This window comes from Sorghum bicolor, chromosome 4 (assembly GCF_000003195.3).
Source record: "Sorghum bicolor cultivar BTx623 chromosome 4, Sorghum_bicolor_NCBIv3, whole genome shotgun sequence".
NCBI classification, from domain to species: Eukaryota; Viridiplantae; Streptophyta; class Magnoliopsida; order Poales; family Poaceae; genus Sorghum; species Sorghum bicolor.
Window position 1 is genome coordinate 7,041,159 of NC_012873.2, and position 18,967 is coordinate 7,060,125.

The 18,967-nt window shown below is 42.9% G+C and overlaps 2 protein-coding genes across 2 annotated transcripts in view; one reads left to right on the plus strand and one right to left on the minus strand.

Moving 5' to 3' along the window:
• Positions 7,141–10,915, plus strand: LOC8071656 (SPX domain-containing protein 1). The gene is made up of 3 exons (XM_002451698.2): positions 7,141–7,593; positions 7,706–7,838; positions 10,060–10,915. Exons 1-3 carry the CDS (start codon positions 7,300–7,302, stop codon positions 10,455–10,457), a joined length of 825 nt encoding a protein of 274 aa, XP_002451743.1. The 5' UTR covers positions 7,141–7,299; the 3' UTR covers positions 10,458–10,915.
• Positions 12,486–18,967, minus strand: part of LOC8071657 (nuclear pore complex protein NUP205) — a 28,109-nt gene continuing 21,627 nt past the window's right edge. Inside the window, exons 35-45 of the mRNA XM_021459008.1 lie at positions 16,616–16,780; positions 15,233–15,403; positions 15,028–15,162; positions 14,435–14,578; positions 14,234–14,356; positions 14,021–14,113; positions 13,743–13,865; positions 13,427–13,527; positions 13,192–13,311; positions 13,027–13,102; positions 12,486–12,781 (exon numbers count right to left, since the gene is read on the minus strand). Coding sequence (XP_021314683.1) covers positions 12,698–12,781; positions 13,027–13,102; positions 13,192–13,311; positions 13,427–13,527; positions 13,743–13,865; positions 14,021–14,113; positions 14,234–14,356; positions 14,435–14,578; positions 15,028–15,162; positions 15,233–15,403; positions 16,616–16,780 — 1,335 coding nt within the window. The 3' untranslated portion in view covers positions 12,486–12,697. The remainder of the gene's footprint in view (positions 12,782–13,026; positions 13,103–13,191; positions 13,312–13,426; positions 13,528–13,742; positions 13,866–14,020; positions 14,114–14,233; positions 14,357–14,434; positions 14,579–15,027; positions 15,163–15,232; positions 15,404–16,615; positions 16,781–18,967) is intronic.

The window sequence follows — 18,967 nt, forward strand, 5'->3', positions numbered from 1 at the left end:
ATGTTGAAAAAAATAAAAAAGTTGTTACTAAATGGGCCAAAATTGGTTGGCTGGCCCATGGGCTAATTAGTCATATTTGAAATATAATTGTAAAACCAGCCCATGCTTTAATTGGGCTGAATTTATTTTTATGACAATTATTTTCGTCATACTATTTGTGCCATGTCATATGCCACGTCAACTCCTTGGACACTTGTCATCATCTCGTCTAACGTATTATGACAAATATAGTGACAAATACTATTGTCATAATCTGATGACAATCCATGCAATTGTCACTAGTAATGACAATTGGGTCTGTTAGTCACAGAAGGGGGATTGTGACCCACCTTCTATGACTATAGCCATATCGTCACTGCAGTGTCATAGAAGGGGTACAGTGACATGAAAAATATTGTATTTGTCATAATTAGTTAGTCATAGAATGTCTAAGGTCTTGTAGTGCCAACTAAATAGGTAAAATCTGAAGTTGTTCTTTTCAAAAGCACTTTGGACCCTATTTTAGCTCTCTGCTTTTCAAAATAAAGAGTTTGTTTCGCCATTGTTTCAAGGGAGATAGAGAGAGAGTAAGTTTTATACTTGTTTCACCAAATAGCTTCAGCTTTTTTAATTAGCACATATCTTCATAGTAGCTTTATTCATACTCACAACATTTTTCCGTAGCTCATAACTAAACCAGATAGAATCTTTTTAGACACACAATTTGTCGGTGTTTTTTCCCCCGGGGGGTTACACCAACGAGTAAATTTGTATGCGTGCTCCCCTTTCCGGATGGTGATGCAAGAAGACACAGAGATTTATCCTGGTTCGGGCAAGAGAAGGCCCTACGTCCAGCGGGGGGAGAGAGTTCGTATTATCTTGCACCTAAGTGCTTGTACAGGGCGAATACAAGCGTGGTATGAAATGTGTCGCTCTGCTACGTGTGTGTGGGTTCTTGTGTTGTGATGTCCCCCTCTTCTATTCCTGAGTCCCTCCTTTTATAGCTCCAAGGAGAGACACAGGGTACATGCATAGATGTTAGAGTAGGGATCGATAGCTGCATGGAGCGCTGACCTACTCGAGGCTTCCGTACGGCATGGCCTCGAGCCGTCCCATCTTGATAGCTTGGTGATGATTACGCGTGCTCCCGCGTGCTGCCCTGCCAGCCGCCTTGTGCTGGTCCTGAGGTCGCATGCTCGTATAGTATGGTGGCGGATCCGGCGGAGCAGCTGTGGTGTTGTCAGTCGACGCCCGACTTGTCCCTGGGAAGGGACCTCGCTCGGTCGAGGGTCGGGCGCCGCGTAATATGCCGATATCTGGAGCGCTGACCTTGGATGTCTCGAGGAGGTCCCGATTAGACGTTCCATCCTTGTTTCCTGTGTCCTGACTCGCCCTGGGTCGTTCGGTGGGAAGGCTGCAAAAAGAACGATGGGACAGAAGCTTGCTCCCTATCACGCCTTCCGTGACCTGTGTGTTAGGTGGGGAAGCGTCAGGTGCATTTAATGCTTCGGCTCGCGTGCGCGCGTCGGGCGGCGGACAGTGTCCTCGCGCCCGACACCTCTCGGTTCGCTCGAGCCCGCTTCCGTCATCGATGGCAGTCGTCGCTCGAGTCCTGAACCGATTCGCTCGAGACTATTTCCGTCTTCGAGGCTGCGACCGTCGATGGCGGCGCACACGTAAGATCGGAGCGTCGAATTAAGGGTCTCGACCTTCATACGGGCAATCTCATAATGCGTATTGCTGAGGGGACCCCTTACCCTTACCCTCGACACAATTCTTTTATCTATATATAGACATTATATATATACATATATATCAAAGTACGTAGCAAAGCTACAAACCTAGAAAAGCCAGGACGATGACTTAAAATTTCGAACGAAGGGGGTATATTGTTAAATTTTGACTAAACATTTCTAAAAGAAGTATATAGTTTAGCATGACAAGGTTAATATTTTTTATTCACTATGATAATTATTTTGCAATTAATATTACAATTTGCTTGTTGTTAAACTATACACATTTATAGGAATTGATAATCGAAGATATAAAAACATCTGGATTAGAATAAAGCTAGAACTATGATTTTTGCGAATGGGGAAGTATTAATATTTGCTTGATCTAAGATTACGTCACGGGTTTTAGGCTTTTAGCTGAAGGAAAATGGGAATATACCAAAATGGTGGTGCCCCACAACAACAAAGAGAACGAACTTGGTGTCTAGCTAGGGCCTTGTTTAGTTCACTCTGGAAACCAAAAAGTTTTCAAGATTTCCCGTCACATCGAATCTTGTGGCACATGCATGAAACATTAAATATAGACGAAAACAAAAACTAATTATACAGTTTAGCTGGAAATCATGAGACGAATCTTTTAATCCTAGTTAGTCCATGATTGGATAATATTTGTCACAAACAAACGAAAGTGCTACAGTACCGAAATCTTTTCACTTTTCGGAACTAAACAAGGCCTAGATGTATACGTGTCGGTCAAAACTATGGAAGGAGTGGCATATCGAAGAGCATATGTGTACGCTGCATGTGAGGCTCTGCGTTTTAGCCAAAAAGCCAAGACTCCCGCTAGTACGTGAGCGGTAGAGCCGTAGAGCTCACCATCTTGTTAGTTTCGCAATGGCTAAGACCTGTTTAGTTTCTAAAGAATTTCTTTTCGTCTCATCGCATCGAATTTTTAGACCCATATATAAAGCTTTAAATATAGATTAAAAAATAACTAATTGTACAGTTTACATGTAATTTAATAGACGAGAATCTTTTTAAGCCTAAAGTTCATAATTGTACATTAATTTTCAAATAGAATGAAAATATTATAATATTTAAATCAAAAAGGTTTTTAGAACTAAACCAGGCCTAATGATTTCCATGCATGAGATGATGAGAATATGCAACGAGCTACGGAATTGGTGTCTAGCCTGGCCTGGCTGCCAGCTATATCGACGGTCCATGTCCTTCCGGAGACCGGAGGTCACGTCCCGGTTGGTTGCTTCACGGATCGAAACAGCTCCGGTTGGCCGGTTGCAAAACAAAACCGAGTGGCAGAGGATTTCTTCGCGCGGTCGTTCGTTGTGTTGTGCCGTAGAGACAGGCGCGCGTACAGTGCAATATATATATGGCGGATGCAACAACGGAGTGGCAGTGTCATTCGTGTGACGGTGTGACCCGATACCATCGCGCGCTTAATTAACAGTTATTGGAAATCTACACATCGCAGTTTGAATCTCTTACGGAAGACGAAAATAAGATCCAAACAAGCCCTTAAAGGGTTTTGGCATCTCCATCCCTTTGAGATTATAGAAGAAGATTCATAAAAACAACTCTTGTCTAGGGAAAAAAAAAATAGAGACCTCAAGCTTAATGTGTCAGTCCCTAACGCTAAATATAAGAGTTGTCAAACAACGAAAAAGATATTAAGCTCGGGTGAAAGCTCCATCGACTGTTGCTATAACCGTCATACACACGCGCGCGCGACATATTCAAAGTAAAGCAGGTAGACAATGGTAATGACAATAGACGTGGCGTACTAACATGGCGTTACGAGAGTCTGACAGAGTATGAGAGAGGATGACCGCTCTTACGCCATTAGATCTTGCTTTAGCGGTGGGCGCAAGGGTGATGGAAATGGAAGTGTAAGATCGATGGTAGCAAAGGCAATGGCAAGGAGGAAAGGTTATGCTGAAGATAGGAGAGAAGATGATATTGAATTTCTTATGTGTAATATATATGTGGTCCAATCTATACGAGATTTTTTAATACCGTACATAATTGTGTGCTACATGTGTATACCACATTAGCCATTTTACTCGGCGGGTGAGATTATATAATGTGATGTCTTTATATAAAGATCGTGTGGATTGACACGTGCACGTACCTTTCAACACGAAAGTAGATTCACTTGACCTAAAAGTTGACCCTACCTAACACACTTTTCGTACGAGATCTCAAACATGCTAATAGCACACGAGAACTCGTGAGAACTATGAACATAATTCCACATTCTATTTTAAGGAATCTTCAAGGTCCCACCAAAGTGTCCCTTTCATCCCACGAACAACAAATATCACTATCTCGACAAACAAAAGCGTGCATCTTAAGTCAACTTGACCGGAGCAGACCTTGACTCACGTGGGCCCCTCCACGTCGCGCGGCGCCGGAACGCTGGTTCGCTGCGGCCGGAGCTGCACGTACGTGCGCCGCGATCGCCGGCCGGCTGCCGCCGCCGCCGCCGCAGAGCATCCGACTCGCCGCCGCCGGCCGTGCGTACGTGTACGCCTCTGCCTAGCTTGCTCCGTCGATCACCGACCCCGGCATAGCACTCGCGTGCCGGTGCCGATGCCGACGCCGACGCCGACGCCGACGCCGACGTGTGGAGATGGCTCATTGGCTGGCTTTGCTCTGTTGTTGCGAGGAGAGAAGAGAGTGGCCAATGGCGCGCGCGGCGGCAGGGGGATCGGAGGGGAGCGCGCCAAGATTATTCGGCGGCGGCACGCAGAGAAGACACACGGTCGGAGGGAAAGAGGCGGGCATCGTCGGTCGCATCGACTGGCATATCCGCTCTGGGTATTGGATATTCGTTCCCCCAACGGAATAATGCTTGGAATCTTCCGTGGCGCTGCCCTGTGGCTTTGGACTTTGGCATGGCACATGTGAAGCCTCGACTATTATGTCAAGTGTACCCAGCGGCATGCATACACAGTGGCAGTAGCTACGTTTCGTATCGGAATCTTCTTTGGGCATTCCCAACAGGCCAAAAATGCATAGCACACTGGATTTTTCACTCCGACAAATAGAACACAGGATAGTATTGTCATGGCTAGTATCGCCCGTAAATTCAAGCGGAGGCAAGTTTGCCTACAATTGTGGTGGTAATTTCTCCAAAGAAGAAATGTGGCAGAAAAGTTGTTGTGCTCTAGATCATCTCAGGCCTTGTTTAGTTCCTGAAATTTTTTAGTTTTAGCTATTGTAGCACTTTCATAATTATTATTTAATTATACACTAACTAAACTCAAAAAAATCATCTCGTAAATTACAGTGCTCTTTATATATATATATCTAAAGATTCAATGTGACAGAAAATCTTGAAAAAATTTAGCAACTAATTCAACCTCATCTCGCGTTGAAGATTGAAGTGGAAACCTGTGGCAATCCAAATGATAAAAGTCAGGCACCTGCATCATCGATTGGGGCCATGTGAGAGAGTTGCACACGGAATGAAGTTTTGATCTGCTCAACTCTGCCTGGTTAAGAAATGTGTCTTGTCGTATTAACTCAAACAATAATGCAGGCTATCATTTTCATGGCTCACATGCAAGTGCCAAAAAATTTTGTAAATGGTGACGGTGACGTGCGAGGGGTAGGGTGTCACGCGGCGATAATCCGTGCGGCGATATTTCGTGGTAACCTTTGGGTTTGAATCAAATAGGATATCCCATAGAAGCGTTCAACATTGTTTGTTGCCAACAATGTGGAAAATGACATTAATATTATTCTAAGTTGTCTCCCCTAAGTTGGGGCTGCAAGCTAATAAAGCCAACCGGCTAGAAACAAAGAAACTACTAAACCTCTTTCCTTTAGTAGCTGGTTTTGAACATTGGACCAATACTGATACACCATATTTTAATGAGTAAGGACATATAGGGACAACAATGGATCCTTTTAGTTGAGATTACCTGGTTTTAAAAGTACTTGTTTCTTTATTTCCATACTAGCGATGGGCCAAAAAAATCCGCATTAACATTTAGATAGCATGTTTTGCTGAGCTAAAACAAGTAGCGTTCTCACACAAATTTCAAAAACTCTAACCAATTATATTTATAAAGTGAAACATGTATCATGAGCCAATAAGCTATAACAACACATAACACATGATATTACTGTCTCGAAAGTCAAAAATTCCAAGCATCATATTATATCAAAATTCATGACAAAAAGCAAAAGGGATATGATGTTGAGACCTACAAAAAGTTCAAAGTCCAAGATCATAGAAAATACTAGTGCCTTCATCTTATCTTCTTCTTGTCTCCAAAAGAGTCATAATTTCTATTTTTTAGAAAACTTTGTATGCAAGTCTTCATCATTTTTTTTATTACTACAAGTCTTCGTTGTTGTGTGCACAGCTTTCATGCACCATATTTTTGTTATTGCACCCCATGTTTAAACTGTATAAATTAACACCCCAAGTTCAACTTGTTTAGTTTTGTGCCACCATGTTCATCCTAAAGTTTAACAATGCCAAAATATGATGTCATTGTAGTTGTAATAGTCTATTCTGTGTATGGTTAGTCTTGGTTTCAGTTTCTTGTGTTTGGGCCTACTAAAAGAGAAAGCCAGCTTGTCTGTTTAATGTAGTTCATCTTTCCTTATGTGTTCTTTGTTTGGTTGCACAAGATGTATGACTACTACTACTAAGGCCCTTACAATAGAAATCTCTACTAGTGCATTATCATTAAGCCTTGAGGGTGACATCCCTTGGCTTCCTTTATTTATTATTCTATACACTTAAATCTCTTAGATTCCCTTTGTTTGGTTCTGTAGTAGTACATTCATGGTATATTATTTATCATGTATAGCTTCAAATAGCGAAGCATGTTGGCCTGTCATAAACCTAGTTCATGTTATCTTTGCTTTCGCCAATCATCGCAAGTTTTACATGTCATGTTCTCCAAGCCGCTAGTTCTATTTTCAAAGACTCGACACACCTACACAACTTATTACAATATAGGGCCCCCTTTATAATGGAGGAAAATTTCATGTTTAATGTGTTTTCCTATTAAATGAATTGATTTCTACAAAATCCTAGTAATAATTTCTATGAAGTTCTTATGTTCCAAATTGGCTCATGTGTACCATACTTGAATGCTCAAACCGCTTGGCATGGTACTTGCAAGTTACAACAAAGTTGTACATAAAAAATTAACCGGTGAACGTTAAACATCTGTGTTCCAGTGATTTGGATCTAGCCTGAGGGTCTTCCACACTTTAATAATTGATTGAAGTAAAAAAAATTCACCTTATTATAGCCCCAAATGACATGGCCCATTTAATTTGTGTACACCAATTGGGTGCCCGTACCATTTTTCCTCCCACCAAACTGACGAAGCCGCGCGTCATCACGCATAAAACCGCCACGGCCGCGCGAGATATCGTCGTCCGGAATATTCCGAGCTTCCCACCACCACCCAGCATATCCTCCGTTCGTCCTCCTCTGCACCCGCCCCCTATTTATCTCTCCTCTCCCCTCTTCCTCTCAACCTCCCTCCGAATTCTCCACCACTCCGATCGAATTCTGGTTCCTCGGCGCAAAATCACAATGAAGTTCGGCAAGAGCCTGAACAACCAGATCGTGGAGACGCTCCCGGACTGGCGCGACAAGTTCCTGTCCTACAAGGACCTCAAGAAGCGGCTCAAGCAAATCGCCGCCGGCTCCGGCGATGAGCGGCGGAGCAAGCGCCAGCGCGTGGGGTACGGCGGCAGCGGCGGCGGCGGTTCCTCGCCGGCGATGACCCCGGAGGAGGCCGAGTTTGTCGCCCTCCTCGACGCCGAGCTCGATAAGTTCAACGCCTTCTTCCTCGAGAAGGAGGAGGACTACGTCATCCGGCTGAAGGTAATTATTGCTTGGCCGATCGGTTCCTTGATCCAATTCCCCACCTCTCTCTCTCGGCGTCGGCGAATAGTGGTCTGATTCTTGTGTGGGTCGTCGGATTGAGGGGGCGCAGGAGTTACAGGACAGGGTGGTGAGCGCCGCGGAGATGGGGTCGGCGGAGGAGCTTCTGTGGGTGCGGAAGGAGATCGTCCACTTCCACGGCGAGATGGTCTTGCTCGAGAACTACAGCGCGCTCAACTACACCGGTGAGCACGCGCTCCCCTGCCGCGCCCTGTTTCTCGTTACCGCTTGTCATGTTTATCCAAAAAAAAAAAATTTAGATTCTTGGTCATATTGAATCTTACGTCACATGCGTAAGACATTAAATATAGATGAAAATAAAAACTAATTACACAGTTTGTCTATAATTTACGAGACGAATTTTTTAAACTTAGTTAATTCACGATTGGACAATATTAAATTTTTACCAACTGAACAATGTTAGGTTACAATTGAGATCTCCAACGATACAGGGTTGTTTAGTTCATGCAAAGTTTTGCAAACTTTTTAAGATTCTCGATTACATCGAATCATGCATCCATTGGATAATAATTACCAAATACTCGTTTGCTTTTTTAACTTCAAGTTTGACCATTCGTTTTATTAAAAAATTGTACAAACATAGTTAAATTTAAGTTATTCTTGAAAAACTTTTATTAATAAACCAAGCCACGGCAAAAGAAATGATATTTTATACGAATAGTCAAACTTGGTGTCAAAAAAGTCAAACGTCAAACGAAAATGCTACAATAACCAAAACCAAAAATTTCCCCCAAATAAACAGCACCACAGTGTTCGTCCTGGGACTGGGAAGTAGGAATATTCTATGCTGTCGTATCACACGTTATTTTATATACTGTAGTATAAAATTTGAAAATGACCTGGTCAACCTAATTTTTTTAACGATAGATAGCCTGATCAATCTATTTTACATATTTTACAGTACACATGTTAAATACCATTAGTTGATTCGATGTAACTTGCCACATGGGCCTCATAGGAGACCTGAACTATAGATTTTATGTCACCTTAAAAAAGTCATGGACAAAATGTTCTATACATGACTACAAATTTGAACTGCATTGTTTGTTTTGTAAATGTCACAGTTCTCTCGTGCCAAAAGGTCCCGACTAGTTTTTGCACTGAATTCAAACAGATACCCATCAATGCACATAAGCATCACTATTTTCCAAATTTTTTGAACTACCCGTTTTACTTGTAAGGCTAGAGTACTAGTGGAACATGAAAAATATTATTCACCACCGTGGGTCATGTGTCAAAAATGTGGTTCCATTAGACTGTGGGACGATAATGAAAAGTCTTTATTCACCACTGTGGGTCAGGCGTGCTATAAGTGTGGTTCCCACAAAACTTTGTGGAATGATGTCAATGACTCAAATCAACTTAAAAATATTTAAAACTAGCAAATCTAAGGAGTATTGAAATGGACTGACGACACTATTTGACTCTTTTAGCTATACTAGACAAGTAGACATGGAATGACCATTTATCTCAATTTTTTTGAATAACCATTTTTTCTTGTGTTATTCATAATGTTTTCTTCTCAATGAAAAAACTCTTAGTTACTCCTATGTTGAACTTTTTCTCCTCGATGTCATGCAGAATCAGCTTTTCACATGAAAGTGAAACTTAAGTACTGAACTAAAGTTGTAGCTTTGAGCCTTTGACCATACTGTACTTGAACCTTCTATTAGAATTAGGTCTTCACACTGGAGCTCCGAATATGCATTGGTGCTTTCAGTACACTTAAATGAGTGTTTCATGCTTGGTTTTATATACTTATACACTTTCGTGTACAATAAGGCTTTGTTTAGTTCGAAATTTTTTTGAGAAAACGATACTGTAGTACTTTCGTTTTTATTTGACAAATATTGTCCAATCATAGAGTAACTAGGCTTAAAAGATTCGTCTCGTGATTTACAGACAAACTGTGTAATTATTTTTTATTTTTATCTATATTTAATGCTCCATGCATCTGCCGCAAGATTCGATATGACGAGAAATCTTGAAAAGTTTTAGGTTTTAGGGGTGAACTAAACAAGGCCTAACTAAAGTGGAAGATACCTCCGTCTGGAAAACAGTTATGTCTGCAAAATTGGTCTAGAACACATTTTGCTTATGTACATGTAAAATATCAAAATTCATTTTAACTATTTGAAGAAGTTCTAGTAAGCTTTGTAATGCCTAGAAGTTAGGTTGGTTTTCGGCCATGTTATTACACACATCGTCTTGCAGATTTCCATTTTTCTTGCTTTGTTAGGTGCGACAATGGATGATTCTGCTGGTAATCTTAGTAGTAGTGAACTTGAACAAAGAAAAGGCTCCTTATTAGTTTTAGCTGCTCGGCCGGTTCGTGCTATTGCCAATTGCGCTTGTGACTGACAGAGTTATGCTCTGTTTAACCAGGACTGGTCAAGATCCTCAAGAAGTACGACAAGAGGACCGGCGCACTGATCCGCCTGCCCTTCATCCAGAACGTAATGCAGGAGCCGTTCTGCGCTACCGACGTCCTGTACAAGCTCGTCAAGGAGTGCGAGGAGATGCTGGACCAGCTCCTGCCCGGAAACCAGCCGTCTGTGCCAAGCGAAGACGACGGGAAAGAAGACAGCGACAGTGACGACAAGCCGGCGAAGCCCAGCGCCTCGCTGGCCAACGGAAATGGCACTGGGGACATGGAGCTGGAGGAAATCGAGGACATGGAGAGCATGTACATGAAGAGCACGGTGGCCGCGCTCAGGGCGCTCAGGGAGATAAGGAGCGGGAGCTCCACAGTGAACGCGTTCTCCCTGCCGCCACTATGGTGAGGGCCGAACTCGCTGCCGACGTTGCAGATGACTGGGTTGATTGACATGTTGTGGTGCTGTGCATACAACTGCTTCTTTGCACTGCAGCTCATCCCTGCCTCGTGGGTTGTGCTCAAAGAAGATTTGCCACTTTGTTGCTGTGTCATGTACACAATGTTTGCTTCATACATAAGCAGGGGCCTGCGTGGAAGTGTTGCACAAATATCAAATATATATGTCACCACCATTGAGTAAATGATGTGAGTAAATTATTAGATTAGAGTATTATAAACTCTCCTAAGGCCACGCCAATAGTCCACTTAGCCTACTTATGTTATATAAACAGGTTGAATGATGAGGGCCACGTATTGACGATGAAGAGCTAACTACTATGTATAGGTGGGCCTTTTTTTTGCTTTGGTTTGGCTTGGGGTTTTGTTATTTTTATGGATAAGTAAAGAGCACATGATTCCCTTTAAGCTTGCCATTTGTGTCCCTCTTGACGATACAACTTTTTCTATATTCAAACATAAGACTATCTCCAACGGGCTAGCCATTACAATACCCAAATCCAAAAATAGGTCATCCCTGTTGCTTGAGGTGAAAAATTCATGGTCCAACAGAGTAGACAAACCAAATATACAATTTGCGTCGGAGTCGACTGGGAACCCAAAAATGCGTCCTCCCACTCCATCTCTCTCCTTGACCAAAATCAATCCTGCTGCACAACCGTACCTGGAAAAGCTTCGTCGTCGGCACCACGTCGTCCAGGCTTCGCAAGTATGGATCCGCCAGCCAGCCTCGCCACCGTGGGCTCGCCGCCACTGCACACTTGCGCCAGCCACCGCGGAGCCCTTGCCGCCCGCCCCACCATCACACTGGTAGAGAGAGAGAGAGACTCAATGTTGCTGCTCTGGCGCCGACGGCCGCAGCTCCCCATCTCTGGATTCTTCACCAGCTCGTTATGATGCTGCTCCATATTTTGACTGCTGCCGGCCGGCCAGCTCCTAGGCGGAGCCGGTAGCTCATCCCCAGGGGCCAGGCTCCCCAGGGGCCAGGCGTGACCCAAAATGCCTTTTTTGTCTCCTCTGTTGGAAGACCCTAGATGCACTTTCAGCAGCTACACGGACAGGCGTCGTAGGCAAGAGCACGAGCACGTGTCACGCCCACTCCTTTGTGCATTTCATCAAGCATAGCAAGGCTAATAATACAGCCAACCGCTCACTATAAATTTTTTTTATAGTCTTCTTACAGTCCACTCATATAATGGTTAGCTCATCACTATTAATACATGACCCACTTGTCTCTCTCACAAACTTTCTGAGCCGGCTATAAACTTATAGCCCACTTTTACTCTTTCTCCTCTTCTTTCTCTTTCGTATCATCATTTAGCCAGCTTACAGCCTACTATAATACTTACTTTAATGGGGTCACCAGCCTCCACCTAGAGGTGTAAATAGTACGGGTACTTTAGGCCCTGTTTAGTTTCCCACTCAAAAAATTTTTATCCATCCCATCGAATCTTTGGACACATGTATGAAACATTAAATATAGATAAAAAAATAAACTAATTACACAGTTTAGTTGAGAATCGCGAGACGAATCTTTTAAGCCTAGTTACTCCATGATTAGCCTTAAGTGCTACAGTAACCCACATATACTAATGACAGATTAATTATGCTTAATAAATTTGTCTTGCAGTTTCCTGATGAGCTATATAATTTGTTTTTTTATTAGTTTCTAAAAACCTCTCCCGACATCCTTCCGACACATCCGATGTGACAACCAAAAAATTTTCATTCCCAATCTAAACGGGCTGTTAGTATTCGTAGGAAATTTACCATACCCAAATTCAGATATCTATGTCATATTCGCAACCAAATATAAAAATTTAACACTCGACGCTCACCTTCCTACTCTCCCTTGACATCTGTAAGACAGGGAGGATGACCGCATAGAAGTTAGAGAAACACAAGGATTTTCTTGAAAAACACACACACGGTGGTTGCACAGTGTACATGCCACATTAGATCTGAGGGCAAAACGACAAAAAAAAAAGCAATTTGATAGTTGATGTTACTAGATGACAACCCCTCAAAAATCAATGGACCCTGGCGCATTTTACTCTCAAAAATGGGCATGTGACAGTCCGTGTTAGTGTATACATAAGAGAGATTACACAACAATGTTTTACATCAACAAATCTAGCGAGTAGCTATCCTAAGAAACATATATATTGTACATTGTACACGCTACGGCCATCATAGGGTCATGGTTCTGATGGTCATCTCCTTAAGTGTAGTAACGGATCTGTGGAACAACTTCAGATTACATCCAACTTTGTCCTGCAGGGCCAATAAAAAGGTCTTAATACTCCAGACCAAATTAATCATCATAATCTATGTGAAAGCATCTTTTGCTCTTTCAAATTTATGTTCATAGTGTAGCAGCGTATCCCAAATCCATATACTTCGATTCTTGTTAATAGTGTAGCAGCGTATCCCAGCATTAAACGTATAATTTCCAGGTGCCAGAGTATACCATGGTAGACACCTAAAGCCCTAGTATACAGTACATATATGGGGTTTACCTCTTTCAAATGCTCTAGTCTCTCCAGCACAGGAAGAAGTTCATCAGAAAATGAAGAAAGACCTTTTGCAGAAGCACTGCAAATGCAGAGAAAATTGTTTACTTTCTAATGTAAGAACAGAATAGTGAGGTATAAACCTTTAGTTGAACTGATAATCATTCTTACTCGTCCTGAAAATGAATAAGGAGAATAGTAACGGCACATTCCGTTATTTGCAGTAGAAGGGTTATAAGCTGGTCTCGGTTGCCAGCCATGCAACACAAATCTATCATTGCAATGTACCTCCTGCAAATAAAAAAAAAATTGTTACAGCACATATTGTTGAAGGATTAGCTAGACAAACCAGCCAGCGTCAGAACAAAAAATATTGTGAAGATTTGAGACAAAAATAAGAGCTTACCTCTTACGGATGTCATCATTGGGAGAGATGCAATCTTGCTTCATGCATACTTTTATTATCTCATCAACCTCCTTTCTGGACAACTCATTCAAGTCATGGATCTAGATAACAAATTCAGACAAGTTAGCTTTAGTTATTGCAGGAAAAGCATGAACTACTACAGAATTCCCAATGATAGTGAACATTTCAGTCAATTCCATATCGGTATTTCGAGTTCATGTTGCCAAGTATAACTTATCTTCTCCATACTTTAACCCATTAAAACAAAATTCACTTCAAGTAAATTTGTGACCATGCAGGTCAGAAACACCATTACCTTGTTTAAAAGCATATATTTTTCTTCACCTACTCTTTCTAGGGCAAGTGTTACTGAATTCAGAAGATCAGAAACCATTTGGAGTGTTGGGTGCTGCTGATCACTATTATTTTCATACGAAACCTGCAAATTGAAGGTGTAGAAAATACAGTCAGTGTCAAGATTTGGACATAACTAATCCCTCTGCCCCTCATTTGTGCCTGATTTTCTTTTAAGAAAAACTCAACTTGCAACAACCACATTTTTCTTAGCAGAGGAAGGTTTCAAGTATTACTCACTTGAAATCGCATGTTCTTCTTTGTAGCCAGAACATAAAGGTAAGAGACAAGGCTGAAGCAAAGACCAAATGCTATCAATTCTGACTTATGATTCTGGTTAGAAGCATGTAGATGTATTAGAAAAGTTATATGGGTGCATAAAGCCATCATTACAATACAAATATTATAAAGAGGACTAAGCTTTGTTCGAGAAAAAAAGAGGACTAAGCTCACCTCAATAATGTTTGGTGATTGCATAAAATTTAGAGACCCAAAATCGAGGCTAAAAAGAGAATGCATCAAGGAAAATAGATCTTGAATATAGCTGCATTCCTCATTTTCCTCATACGCCCAAACCTACAAAGTTGATAGCACCTCTGAACCTCTACAACAGATTACAAGTGGCCAAAATCAAATACAAAGTGAATAACAAACCTTGCTGAGAATAGAAACCGCCATGTTAAGCTGCTCCAATGTGAGCAAATTAGCTCCAGTCATGTTCTCCCTTAAAATGCTATTAAAAACCGACTGATGCTGCTTTGTGAAGTCCACTATCTCTCGTACAATCTTGTTCTTCACCTGAATCAAGAGTTAAACTATATAAGGGACATTAATATAGAAAATTCACAGAAGAACTAAAGGACAGGTGCATCATGTAAAATTCATCACCAAGTAAGGCAACAAAGGTGATGTGATTCCTAAGGCAAGATTCTCAAAATTTCAAACTACACAGCAGTTAAGTTGTGTAGCATCCAGCTATCAACATTCCACATATATACCAAGATACAGTTTCCTCTTAGTTGGCAGTACATTGTAAAGTTAAATACATGTACCATTGACCCAGTAACGAACCACAAATACCAATTTTATTCATTGATGTTATTCAAATTTATCACAATAAAATTGTGCGATGATTATCCTATAACACTGAGTTCAGTTAGGAGATAAACCAATAATGTTTAGCTTTAGCAGATGCCTTACATACATATGTCAGGCAAAAAAAATCTGGATATTCAAAATAAGCTAACCTCAAGAAAATCAGCCGAGTCCACAAGTGATGTAAAAGAGGTGACTATTCGCAGTACAGGTGTAATAAGTGACCTCTTCTTGTCAATTTCACCAGTCCGTTCTTTTACAATTTTGGAGATTGCCCTTGGATTTCCCTAACAATATACAAAACTGTAAGTGTGAATTCATAAACCATACATAGTTATATTTGGGAACAAGTGGCACCTTTTTCTGCCCACCCATGAGGTTGCATGATGAAAGATTTTGTAAAGCACCCATGGACAACAGAATCTGAGCACCATGTTTGCCATAATGATGACTTATTCTCAGCAGTAATGAAAACTGAGCATCGACAGTGCAAAACCGCTGTGAAGATTCTGATGCCAATGACGAATCCTGGAAAATACCCAGAAAACTGATGACACAATATATCTGGGTAAAATTCCAGACATGAAGAGGGGCAGGATGAATAGATTATCACAACAAAACCTGCATGAGGCATTTTCTAGACAAACCATTTTCATTTTCAGAGTGATTCATAGCTCATCTTTAGCATATACTCCCTCCGTCCTAGTATATAAGGCGTACCCTTTGATTCAAAGACCAAGAACGTATTTAATTCTCTCCCTCTCAGCACTAATAGTGCTACATTAATGTTTGTGAGAGAGCACGCCTTATATTATGAGATATGAACAAAAAGTGGTTACGCCTTATATATTAGGACGGAGGGAGTATGTCTACTACAAGACAAAAATGATACATGGTTCAGGGTTCATAAAACATGACATGTTTAGCATATATGTCTACTACAAGAGGAAAATGATACATGGTTCAGGGTTCATAAAACATGACAGATGTTTGTGCACTGCCTTAAAAAAAACAGAGAATAACTAGAGTTCTGGAAATTATGCATATTCTTGAATACAGCTACAAAACAAATATCAATCCATTTTGAGCAAGTTCAGGTATCCAAATACCTTGTACAGTGGCAAAATGTTAATGTAACTTTAGACCCATATATCCAACTAAACTTAAACATACAATTCATTGTTAAACATATAAAGAAATAAAAGACACAATAATTTTAAAAGATTGTGCCCAAGCAGTTAGCGGTAAATAAAGTATGCACAATGCTGTACATATGTGAACAGCTCAGATAATACGACAATGGAAAAAGATGATGCCATATTTGCATCTATACTGTTTGCTGCGAAAACAAACACAAACAGGGATGGCATTGGGATGCTATCAAATAGTGAAATACGATACTAAATCAATACAGAAACAAATTCTATTCTAAATAAATTGAGAAAATTGTCCATTATAAATCCCTTCTTGAAGTTGAAACAAGAAAATCAAAACCAGCAAGCTTGGCAATTAGGTAGATGCATTGGCAATTAGGTCACCAATGTAAGTTACAACTCTCCTATTTTCGCATTACTCACCTGAGCATGCATATAAAAAGAAAAAGAGTCCAAAGAGTCATTTGTTTTTATGAAAATCAGTAATATGAAAGTGGTGTGAATGCATGATAGCTAAAGCCTCCAACTAGGACAGCAGATTTCAAAATGAAAAAAAAAAACAAGATAGAGTAGTGGCAATACATACCTTTGACAAATAGTTTGTAACATCACTCAGACATGATCTAAGAATCCCTCGACTTTGAAGTTGATTTAAGAAATACTTTTCATGGTCAATACTAATTAATGCATCAAGAACATAAAAGGAAATTGCTTTCCCAGCTTCACTACCATGGACAGCATCCCTAGTAACCTGTAACAAGAATACAAAGAATGAACGGAATATCAGATTACCTGTATGGTCAACCATTTGACTGGTTTGTTTAATCATCTTCAAACCTCAACAAGACGTGATGTTATAGTTGGTCAAAAGCACTAAGAGTATGGGTGACCGAAGAGCCAGCCAATCTATCTTTCACATCAAGAAATAAGGATTAGGAAACCGATTGGATCACTTGGTTTTTAGGACAAATATTAAGTTATTAGCTGCCCGCTCTATATATACAGAGGCATGGCGCCATAGTGGTCATTGGGAATCAAGCAATCAATGAAGAATTAGTCCCAAGTATTTCCCAATAGTCTAGTTTTCCTCCAAGCCAACTCTGACCAGCTATCTTCCTGGCAGTATTTATCCCTAATGATCTTATACTTTTTGCCTCGGGATCTCAGAAATTATAATTGGGAACGTTTGATGATTGAGAACCAGATAGCTGCTAGAATGCAGAGTCAGTCAATTACAAATTAAAAATGGAATTCGGAAAAATAATCACGATAACATTGGAACTACTGCAACAAAATATATCCAGTATCCAGATGCAAATCTCGCATGCAAATATACAACAGATGTCCCTTTGAGTTCCCTTAGCACCATATCCAAACAAAACTATCAATTGCCTATTATAAGTTCTACTTTAACAATATTGTTAAGAGTATATTTGGTAGGTAGGATACTGTAACCTAGTACTACCTGTTAGAGCATGAGATGAGTAGGCCCATGAGGCTAGGCCCATGAGGCCCATGTATGACATTATATTGCTAACCCTCTAGGGTAAGCCCATGTTACGGAAATCAGCTTCTAGCATGGTATCAACAGCCTAGTCTTCCTCCCCCTCCTCCCAGCCGCCGCCGCCGCCATGGCAGACCGGCAACCTCCTCTCCCTCCTATTTCCAGCAGTTCCCGGTGCTCCCCTACCCCACCTGGGCACAAGCCGCCGCCGGTGCCTCCCTTAGCCAAACCCGCGCCGCCGGCGGCCATCTCCTTCACGCGGGCGCGGGCGGCCAGGCAGCGGGCAACCCTCCCCAGCCGCCGGTGGGCGGCCCTCCCCTGCCGCTGGTGGGGGGTGTGGATGCAGGCGCCGTGGGGATCGGGGGTGATGATGCGGTGGATCCTCCCCTGCCCGTGGGTTCTTCTCTCCCGCCGGTCTCTTCTCAGCCTGCTGCTGGCGCTGGCATGGCGATGGGGGGGTGATGCTGCGGAGACCAGCGCCTCCCTCCCTACTGGTGGTCTGCTCGTGCACTACCCCTATGGCATGCCGCCATGGACTCTGACACCATCCATCATGCTGACAAGCACAGGGGGCAACAGGCGCAGGGACCAGCACCAACCCCTTTCCTGCATCCCCACCCGTGCCGCTCCCCGTGACGCGTCCTGCGTCCGCCCTCACCAATGCCCTCGCCGCTGCCCAGGCCGAGTACGCAGCGGGGCAGGCCCGCCTGCGGGAGGCTGCCCTCGCTTGGGAGCGCGAGCGCGACGCTGCCGATGCCTTGGCAAAGCAGATCGCCAACACGGAGCAGCTCCTCGCCTTCCCTGCTGCCCCCGACGGCGGGGCTACCTCCTTCGGCTCGGCGGGCGCCGTGGTTGGGGCGGGTCACCGCACGTCGTCCACCACCGCGGTCCCGTGGCATGACCCGGCTGACCCGCTCATGGCCCAGCTCCACTACCAGGCCGGGGGTGTCCAGAACATCCGGCTCCTGGTCCCGGTCGTCCTCGAACCGGAGTCGCCTTCCTACGCCCACTGGCGGACCTGGTCCTCCTCGCTCTCCGCCGCTACGCCCTCAACGACCACGTCCTCCTCGACCCTGTCGGTGCGGCCCCGACTGCCGTGTGGCTACGACTCGACAACATCATCCTTTCTTGGATCGTGGGGACGATCTTCGTGGACCTCCACGACCTCCTCCGCAACACTCCACATGCGCGCGCTCGAGGGCCAGTTTCTGGGAAACGCCGAGGCCCGGGCTCTGCATCTAAATGCGAGCTTCAGGACCTTCGTCCAGGGCGACCTCTCTTCTGCCGCCAGATGAAGGGCATGGCGGACTCTCTTGGCGAACTTGGCTAGCTCGTGGAGGACCGTATCCTGGTCCTCAACGTCCTCCGCGGGCTCAACGACCGCTACGCTCACCTCCGTACGTGGATCACCCGTCAGTGACCGTGCCCCACCTT

What these genes read in the sequence shown, in the direction of transcription:
- LOC8071656 (XM_002451698.2), top strand. Translation starts at nt 7,300, where the DNA reads ATGAAGTTCGGCAAGAGCCTGAACAACCAGATCGTGGAGACGCTCCCG. An exon ending in ACTACGTCATCCGGCTGAAG is followed by an intron (nt 7,594 to 7,705) that starts GTAATTATTGCT and finishes GAGGGGGCGCAG; the next exon opens with GAGTTACAGGACAGGGTGGT. An exon ending in CAGCGCGCTCAACTACACCG is followed by an intron (nt 7,839 to 10,059) that starts GTGAGCACGCGC and finishes CTGTTTAACCAG; the next exon opens with GACTGGTCAAGATCCTCAAG.